Genomic DNA, 10,851 nt, shown 5'->3' on the forward strand with positions numbered 1-10,851 from the left:
CATCTGATGATGAATACAGACTTTATATGATTAACAATCTGCAATCAGTTTTTTAAAATGAACATAATCAATCTGTACTTTCTTTCGTAAGGTAGAATATAAACAGTTGAGCAAAGAACAGATATGTTCTGGATGTATTGTTCATTTACTTTTTATGGAAGTGTTTTATTTTTGTGACTAAGCTGATTTTTAGCATTAGGCACACTCATTTCTACAATATATTCTGTAATGATTACTTCCTGTAGTTGGTCTGGTCACTTAGCAATGCTAGATGTTCCTGTTGAAGAGGCATATATACTCCACAAAGAAAAGCACGACCCTCTGTCGTGTTGAGTTCATGTGATAGTTTGTATGGGTGAAGCGAGTGCAAATATTCATGATATATTTCCGCATACTGTCGTCGTTTTGCACCCCAGAGTATTTCCCCTTGAATCATATAGATGTCAGCACTGGGCGCTAGGCCATGTGCAAGAGTCGGATATGTCAGTTCCACAATTACTCTCTCCCGACGAAAGATGGCTGCCAAATACCTGAACTGGTCGGCCATCTTGGACGGAATATACATCAGGTCACATGACGCTTGATACACGTGACCTATGTCCCCAACGTTGGCAGTATACGTTTTCAAGAAGTTGCTCACGTGTGTATTCCCCGGTTCCTTGCTGTTTATTCTGACCATCGTGTCTAGAGCACGGTTAACCGCCTTCTGACCCGAGACACGTTTCCACCACACCCATCTATTTGTTTCTTCATCCCGACGGAATAACTGCCCGTGATTCACAATCCATATCCGGTCACGTGGTAGGTCCGCGATATTCCACGAGTTCAAGAGAGTGTCGTCCCCGATCTGTAGGTAACCTCTGACGTTAAGGTTAAACTTGGAGGTCAAGGTCAGACACTCCCACATAAAATGCCATCCTTCCTTGATGCCTTCTATAAACAGAATATTCGACAAGGCAACAGATGCAATAAGTTTGGACTTGAACCTGTCCTGTCTTGGACCACAGTAAATGATGTGAGCAAAGTATGGTCTGTGAATTGCTTCCAAGAGAGGAAGATTGTCATAAAACTTTTCCGAGTTGAAAGTGATGATGAGAGCAATATCGGTTATGACTGGTGCAGGTGATGATAAATACTTGAGTTGAGGACATAGAGGCTTCATCACAGTAGACAGGTCAGAGGTGGGAGGCTGAATTGCTGAAATCAAAACGGGTCTAATCAACCCAGAGGTCGCGATCGACGTGCTCTGACAATGGAATTTATGATTATATCTGTTAGGTTCCTTGTACCCTGCGACTTCCAGATCTGCTAGCCAGGCTTGGATCAGTTCTCTGTCTTCTGTCGTCATCACATTGTGGTCCAGCAGGTACCCGCTAAGCTCTCGTACACACTGGAACATGGTACTGTCAGTCTTACAGTCCCATGGACCCATAACATCCTTCAGCAATGGTTTAATGACTCGGGGTGTGTTCGTTGTCCGATTCAGGAACTGTTGATGGCTGTCCCATTTGGGGATGAGCCCTACAACTCCTCCAACCTCCCACAGCAGCCTCTGTGACAACGCCTGCCCCACCCCAAAGCCGGATGGCAGGAACAGCATCACTATAGACCAGAACCCTTCTTCGTGGTATAACGTGGGGACATCATCTAATTCTGTGTACACGTGGTTGGGTAGGAAGACAGTGGGGAGTCTGTTGTATACCTGTCTAAGTGATTGCAGGTGTGTGCTGAGTTTGGGGATTCAGATTTCCGGGTAAAACGGGCCCTACCTTCTGTTGAATCAAAGGCGCCAAATTGTCTTGAACACAATATCGTAATAGCCCTCGATTTGCATCACTCGTACTTTGAAACAGCGCATGTCTATCTAGGTAACCCTTTCTGTCCGCATAGACAATGCCATGGGTAAGATGGTGGAGGAAATAACCCTGAGCATTGTCTTCCGGGCTGTAAGCGGCGCATCGGTCATAGATGACGTCAGCACCTCGCGAGATGGCAGTCAAGAATCCCAAAGCCCTCTGTCGGAGTTTATGGTCGTCAATTACCTTGATGACGTCATATTTTTGAGCAGCAGGATCAGCAAGGCTCACTGTGAAACAAGATGGTTTTCTGTGGAAGAAACAAAACTTTTGATGGTTAATATGGAGCGATGGGGTAGCCTAGTGGTCAAAGCGTTTGCTCCCCACGCCGCTGACCCAGGTTCGATACCGTACATGGGTAAAATGTGTGAAGCACATTCGTAGTGTCCCCCGTCGTGATAATGCCAAAATATTGTTAAATGCGGCGTAAAACCAATTTCACTCACCCTGACGGTTAACACCATCTTTACAGCGAGTAAATGAAAACAACTGTGAGTTGACAAATATGTGGCACGGTGTATAATGAAGGCAAATCTGTGATTCAGATACATGATAACCGAACGTTATTGTTATGGCGTTATATACATAATTATGTAACCTTTCCCGCAGTAACAGGCTCTGATTTACTTATTTTGAATTTATTTTAAATTACTCATCAAACTTAGTGTGCACTTACCTGTTGCAAACCGGTATGGATACATTGTCATCCACAACAATCAGAACCTTCCAGCTGTCTTCGTGTCTTCCATCCCTTAGCAACCGGTCGTTACCGCACATCACTATCCATCTGCAATGCATGTACGTCAATAATCGGCTGGGCCAGACAGTCACATGTGGGTATCATAGGCAACGTCCACGTTGTCATGGGACGGTAACATACATTCAACCAGTGAGTGATATCATGAGCACTGATCTGATTTGACATTTTGTGAAAAATTATAAAATTCCTTTTTCTTGAGTTCTTATGATGTAGTTGATGACCTATCAAAGGATGAAATCAATTATTACATAAATAATAGCAGATTTTTAACCTTATTCTTTTTCCCGATATTTTGCAAAGAAATATACTGTCACATGGAGTACATGATCATGTCCAACCTGTCAGTGCCCCGCCCCTTGTTTTGATGCCCTGTGCCTCTGGAGCGTGATGGTCCCTCGTTGGTCCACGTGATCCTCAACAGCAGAAACATCAACCACAGCGTCGCCATCCCCACCATGAACACCAGACTTTTGTAGGCTGGAGCAATAAAACCTTTATGAAAGACGTCGACACATGCTGGTTGTCATATATTAATCATGATCATCTACGGTGAGTGTAACGGGCGATCTTCCAGTTCCATTACGGCGTCAACTTTGGTTTGTTTTCTTTTTTGTTGTTTAACGCCGCACCTGTGAAGATCCGGGTTAGGATTGATTTTCAGGAACCCATGCATGTCGTAAGAGGCGACTAACGGGATCGGGTGGTCAGGCTCACTGACTTGGTTGACACATGTCATCGTATCCCACTTGCGTAGATCGTTGCTTATGGTGATCACAGGATTGTCTGGTCCAAACTCGATTATTTACAGACCGCCGTCATATAGCTGGGATATTGCTGAGTGCGGTGTAAATCAAGAAACAAACCTTAACGCCAAACTCGATAATATTCATGGCACCAGATGCATCGACCGACGCATATCACTGCGGGAAACACCAGACATCTCACGGCGGGAAACACCAGACATCTCACGGCGGGAAACACCAGACATCTCACGGCGGGAAACACCAGACATCTCACGGTGGGAAACACCAGACATCTCACGGTGGGAAACACCAGACATCTCACGGTGGGAAACACCAGAAATCTCACGGTGGGAAACACCAGACATCTCATGGCGGGAAACACCAGACATCTCACGGCGGGAAACACCAGACATCTCACGGCGGGAAACACCCGACATCTCACGGCGGGAAACACCCGAAATCTCACTGCGGGAAACACCAGACATCTCACGGTGGGAAACACCAGACATCTCACGGCGGGAAACACCAGACATCTCACGGTGGGAAACACCAGACATCTCACGGCGGGAAACACCAGACATCTCACGGTGGGAAACACCCGAAATCGCACGGTGGGAAACACCCGAAATCTCACTGCGGGAAACACCAGACATCTCACGGTGGGAAACACCAGACATCTCACGGTGGGAAACACCAGACATCTCACGGCGGGAACCACCAGAAGTTGGCTTCACATGATGTTCCTCCTCGGGGAGTCGAATCGGGTCCTCAGCGTGACGAGCGAAGGCTTCAACTACCAGTGGTCAAGAAGCCAGACTCCAAAAATTACGAAAACGTGGTAAAGGTCTTGCGACCGAATGGGATGTGATTTTTCATAATCAGGAATGATTTTGCTTTGATTTCAAAGCCGGTTGTCATCAGCTACCGTGCGTGCAGGGGCTCTTTTATGGTGCAACATATAATTTCAGTTATGGTAATATTTTAACCGATAACTGTATAGTTTAGTTTAATAACTATGGTTTGGATCGACCGATTTCATCGAAATAGTAGTTTTGGAATGCTCAGACGTGCTTTAAAATTCCGAACAATAATATCATATATATGCTCATCACAAAACTATTTAGGTAAGGTTAAAGATCAAATTTAACAGTAAGTGCACTTTATGAGAAAAAATATGAGTTACATTTTACAAAGTAAAGGTAATTTTACCAAAATTATGTTTTGTAATTCCGCTATATCATTTGACGATCATACATACGTTTGGTTGGCACTGTATGCATGAAAAGGAAACACAAGTTGGAACTTTGTATTTAGATCAGGAAAATGTTACATAATGTCTGTTCAACAGTAACAGCTCCATGCTTTACATAGTATCAACGATACCAAATGTGTCGAATATACTGGAGGGTTATTATTAAAATCACACAACATAACAAAAAGCTCTTAAATGTACAATTCTGCAAATAACAATTCTTTTAAGACGTCAGTTCGTACATAATGTTCTTATTAGTCATAGTGTATTCCCTCACGGGAAAATCACGGGAATATGTTTCAGGTCCACATCCATGTGCTGAAGCACACAACACGTTCAACCTTTTACAGATACGCCTTTCTGAACATTCACAGGTGGGGCGTTAAACAACAAACAAGAACTCAAACCAAGAAGAAGGTGAACAAGGTCCACGGGGACGATTAGTCTCAACTTCTTTGCACCTTTATCACAGAGGAATATTTGATGAAAATCCATTACGACAGAAACGTATTGATTTTAATACAGACCAGTAAGTACCTACTTTTATTGACAACTCAGGCCTCAGTTTGAGTAATATCTAATGATATTAGTTTTAGTAATATCAAAAGAGTTACACATAACATGGTCATGACGCTATGAGCATCGATCTTCGCAAGAGGAATTTGATGGCATGCATCAAACAAGTAAGTGAGAACGACCATCCAAAACATTCGTTCCCTCTTAGGACAACGTGGGTTGCTGAAGATCAATTTTGACCCAGATTGTTTAACGGATCCAACATATTTGTGAACCCGTGAGAAAGGTTAATGAATATATGCATAGTCAGTCTCATCATATGGATTGTAGGTTGTATCTATTATAGACAACACAATGTATTTCCCTTCTTGTAAGAACCACATTCGCTCTGTATCGCTGGGACCTTAGACATGCCAGTAGTCTGTCTCATACTCCAAACTTTCTGCAATGCAAGAATCCAAAATTAAGCAAGTCTAGACTTCCACTGGTTCTGAATCTGAGAGCTCACTGGGGATAATTGAGTATAAACCGAGGTATATTTTTATCAAAACTTCCTATTTTCTGAGACTTAACGCTTTGTATAACGTGCGAGGGTAATGTAGTTATGGATCGAAACATGCCTCGCATATGGTTATTTGTGTTTCAAGACCATACCTATATTTCTCAATTTCTCCCACATTAGACAACCGTTGTAAGATCCAATATCCTTCCTCCTCAACCCTCACTTTGAAGTCCAATACAATTCTTAAAATATCACGCACACAAATACATTTCACACTTTCGAATTCGCTGTCCCACATAAGTCTTTATGAAACCGAAAGACGTTTTATGTTTCTGAGCATGGCGGAAGATATCGAAGGAGTGAAACCTAAACCTGCCAATCATCATGGAGGCGTTACGTAAGTCAGACCAGGGAATCACTTTGTCTCCCTGACAAACACACGTCAACAAGGTCGACCGACCCGTCAAGTGAGTTTCATGGACAGTCACGCGCTAGCAGGTCCCCTGTTATCGATACGACCGCTTTACAGAGCGAATGTGAAGTTCTGGAGGCCGTATTGACGAAGCTACGACTTGAAGCCAAGCGCAAGAAATTGGTGGGTGAGATCAGGGATATTCTATAGTCTCCCTGGTGAGATTGAGGGCTTGAAACAACAGCTAGGGGGCGCTCGGCAAGATGGCGACGACAGTCAAGGTCAACATCAGCGGACCGACGGAAGAACTTCTACTGGTAAAAAGCGAAACATTGTTGAATATATCTGGCTGGAATCGTTAGATGTAGAGCTTAAAACTGTCTAGCTTGGAGATGGTATTACATTGGACCTTGGTAACGTTAACTCGAAGGGTGTCGGGAAATTAGGCGAGGTCACTCAGGAAATGTGGGTTTATGCCAGCATCGGCATACCACGTGACATGATCTCTTCGTCAGAGGTAGATACGGGGTGTGTGATGGATTACCTGAAATATGTGCAGGATGTTTGTCGCCTGTCTTCCAAGTACATCTTGGGCAGTGTTCTTCTCCATGACCAAGAGTACCGTAACAAAATTGCTAAAGAGAGTTTCAGATGGGGTACCCCATTACAAGACTTCCGTGAATTCCAGTTGATTGCTAAACCAAACTCTACCGGGTCTAAAGTTCTCAGACAAATGGAAAACTCTACACATTCGCCAGGCGCCGGTTATGGTAGGCGTGACGGAAAGAATCGCTACAGGGTCCTATTCACTTCAGAGGGTGTAGAGATATGTTGGAGATTTAGCCATGGTAACTGTTATCGGGAGGACCAGTGTAGTATGGCTCATGTGTGTAGTGTTTGTCATGAAGCGTGGAGTGAACTGTTACCACCTGACGATGTGAATAGGGACTACATTTTAGATGACGTAAAGGAAGGCTTCAAATTAGTAGATACTGTCGAGTCTATTGAGGAGGTTTTAGTGCCAAATCATAGATTTTGTTTCCAAGATAGAGACCTTACAGAAGAGCAGATTATCGAAGAAGTGACACTAGGCACTTATATACTAAGCAGCAAAAGAGACGTCAGTTTCGAATTTTCCTTCGCAGAAACGGATAACTGTAAACTCATTGAATGTTTTGATTGTATATTTTTGACAACATCTCCAACTTTACCTGAGCAAAGACATTCCTTCCCAAACTCAGAATGGAACCCATGAAATGGTCTCAAAAACGCAACCTTATCTCGGAGATGGTACGGTGTTCTCCATGTTTTTCATGCAACTCATGCTGCACGTGCTGTTCACAAGGACCAGCCCTGTAGAATGCACCCCCCCCAAAAAAAACCAAAAACCAAACCTGGTTGAAACATTCACATTACAACGTCAGCAGGCTGCCGCGACTCACGACAGCTCAGAGGAACCAGGCCCTAGGAAGACTTGAAGCTGGCCACTGCACCAGCCGTTGCCAATCAACGTTCGGACCATCTACAGGCTGCAGCAACGTTCCCGGGCAGAGGTACAGATAAGCTGCGTATCTGCGTAATATTACGCAAATATTTATTTGAAAACTCAATTTCTATTACGTCCTTGTGTAAATTTGCACACGTGAGTAATTGCGTTTACATGGACACATTTGCATACGTGAGTAAATATGCTTACGTGTGTAACTTTACTCACGTATGCAATTGTGTCCATGTAATGGGATATTGTCACCAATACCAAGTGTCTAGACGAAATCAAACGAAACATATTGTGTGTGAAAACGAACGCTGTACTCGTAACACAGTGCTTGTTTAAACAGTAAGCAAAGAAAATTTCAGTTTTTACCCTATGTAGCATTTTCTCAAATGTTCAGACATCCATTCGTGTCTTCGTAGCATGCATAGGCTCACTACTTTCAAAATATGCTTGGAACGAGTATCGTTGAAAGAAATAGAAATTAAAATAGATTCAGAACGGTAATTTGATATATTAATACGAAATTGTCAAAGTTTCTGTGTAGCATGACTCCATGACTGACGGAAAATCACGTAGAAAGAGAACGGAAATTATCTGTATTTCTGGCTTATTCTCCTAATAAAAATAAAACACGTCACAATTTAATTCTGGACTCACAAAAGTCCAGAAACTCTCCGCACTGTGGGCACTTTCTGATAAGGGATTTGACCAAATTAAACATGCAGTTGTCATGAATATATGCCAAGTATGAAAACATGAAAAAAATGTTGGCCCATGGGCGAGAATATTTACTTTTACTCAAAATGCATGTTTGTCCATGTTTTGGAGGTTGTAAATGAATGAGTGTATGTTTATAAGCATCATGAAACAAATTCAACTCATTTTGACTTAATTCGACTAACATAGGGCGATATTAAAAAATCTCGCCCATGGGCGAAAAATATGTTGGCCTATGGGCGAGAATGTTTAATTTCGATCAGAATTCATGTTTTGGAGGTTGTAAATGAATGAGTGTATGTTTATAAGCATCATGACACAAATTTCAACTCATTTTGACTTAATTCGACTAACTTAGGGCGATATTAAAAGATCTTGCCCATGGGCGAAAAATATGTTGGCCCATGGGCGAGAATATTTACTTTTACTCAAAATACATGTTTTTCCATGTTTTGGAGGTTGTAAATGAATGAGCGTATGTTTATAAGCATCATGACACAAATTGCAATTCATTTTTACTTAATTCGGCTTATTTAGAGCGATATTAAAAAATCTGCATTATTTACGGTAACATGGATTAGCTAATAGCGCATTCCCGGTTTAACCACATTCACACGATCACTCTACCATACCCATTGCCGGTTGAGCCAGACCATTTTCAACTCTTGTTTTCTTAAAAGTGGCTTTCCCGGGCTATGAGTATCAGCACACCCCAATCCGACCATCTGTCGTTAATTACCTGTCATGAACTATTAGTTGTATTGAAAGCTCTCGCTTATCGTTTCATTACTTAAAGGTCACATGCAACGCAAAACACAACTTTGCAGATTCTGATACCTTTCGGTATGGACTTACCGAAACAAATCGTCAAAAATGCAAATTCAACTTATAAAGTTGAAAAATAACGCGATGAAAAACCGCGCGAAATCGGAGTTCAAACGTTTCACTAAATTTCCCCGACCTTTTCTGGGGAAAACGGGTTTCAACAGCTGGGCTGCGCTCATAGCACGTGCGCAGTGAAATAGGTTCGCGCAGCTTGGAAGCGGGTTGTCCGGTGAATACTCGGTGAAGGCTTTGGTGTGAGCTATTTTTCTAATGTTTTGTTGATATCTCACAGGCGCGAGCTTTTTATATGTTATGACAGTAAATTAACTGTTTATATCATTTCATTTGTCTATTTCACCACACGTTCTTCTTACCGAGTCACTTTCTCAGTAGAGTCTCCCTGGTTCGATACTTAAAAGCAATGTCATTATTTAACGTTGACAGAATTTCTAACTGTGATATAGATATGTCGTTGTCACAGACAAAACTCAATGTCTTGTTTTATTGACACCTGTGTGTCTGCCTGCCTGTCTGCTAATGACAATATTCAATACACAGCTGCTATCACTGACTACATGCAATTTGAACTTAACACCAATCAGGCTATACACCATAAACAAAAGGCATTGATTTATGGCCCGAGCTCGGTCTCTGTCACATTATGTAATTACACAGACCGGCAGGTGTGATACTTGAACACATGACATGTTATGATGTCTGTTGATTGTAAAATGTTATACACAAAAAATGAGCATGTATTTACAAAACCCAACATCTCTATATATACTCACACAATGAGCCGTGAGGGCATCTGCAAATGAACCAGCCGTTACACTTGAGTGCACACCCACCCGCTCTGACTGGGTTCGGTATCCCGGCTGCTTCGTTTCTTGGGAAGTAAACCCAAGTACACAATATTGCACTTTTGATTTGCGATTGTACGCTTATAATTTTGTTTAAATGTTTTTTCATAACCATCAATGTATATTATATGTCATGAAGAAGTGATAATTGTGTTTTAATTATGTTTGATTTTTTGGTTGCATGTGACCTTTAAGTGTTTCACGGATAGGTATGTAGTCACTTCAAATTCACCAAATGTGCGTGACTGTCCTCTCCGACGTCCGCGCCCACCTCTCAACCTAGCAATCTCAATCCACTTTCCGCTCACTATCAAGCCATCTATAACTTCACCTCTCTCTCCAACCACCTGTCTTCTCAGAGGTCCGCGCGCCTCTCTATTCCTTCATTATTTCACACCAACTCTTCCTCCCAACAACTACTGTCTCCTCAGAGGTCCGCGCGCCTCCAGCCACCACCGACCCCCGCCACCTCTCAAGCATCAACCATAACAAACTCCACGGTCAAGGCCGCCCATAGCCCCTCAGTCAAGGCCACTCAACCAAGCTTACAACTGCCTCTCAATTACTACACTCGCTCAGCCTGCTATGCCCCCTTCAATGTTCCCATACCACCCCCTCACCCCACCCCAGTTTAACCCCTTTTTCTTTCTTTACCCATTATTTAATTATAAACAGCTTAACTGTTTCCAAAACAAGCTCCCCCCCCCCTCTCTCTCTCTCTCTCTCTCTCTCTCTCTCTCATTCAAAATTCACTTAAGTTAACACCCCATCATTTACATTTTTTGGGTATGGTGGTTTATCCCTCATTATAAACATATTAATTATTACTTTAGCTCCCACTTACCCCGTCGGCGGCATTGGCTACAGCCAGAAGCCGACGTTAAACTCATAATCATCATCATATGTAGTC

At 42.6% G+C, this 10,851-nt stretch overlaps 1 protein-coding gene across 1 annotated transcript; it reads right to left on the reverse strand.

The window, feature by feature from the left end:
* Window positions 1-232: 232 nt before the first annotated feature.
* LOC124278983 lies at window positions 233-1,600 on the reverse strand. Its single transcript, XM_046714773.1, has one exon. The coding sequence runs from the start codon at window positions 1,598-1,600 to the stop codon at window positions 233-235; it is 1,368 nt and encodes a 455-aa protein (XP_046570729.1).
* Window positions 1,601-10,851: the final 9,251 nt, after the last annotated feature.

Source organism: Haliotis rubra, unplaced genomic scaffold (genome assembly GCF_003918875.1).
Source record: "Haliotis rubra isolate DU_JTF1 unplaced genomic scaffold, ASM391887v1 Scf244, whole genome shotgun sequence".
NCBI lineage: Eukaryota > Metazoa > Mollusca > Gastropoda > Lepetellida > Haliotidae > Haliotis > Haliotis rubra.

Excerpts from the sequence above, each read along its gene's own strand:
- LOC124278983 (XM_046714773.1), bottom strand. The coding sequence starts at position 1,600 with ATGCTGTTCCTGCCATCCGGCTTTGGGGTGGGGCAGGCGTTGTCACAG.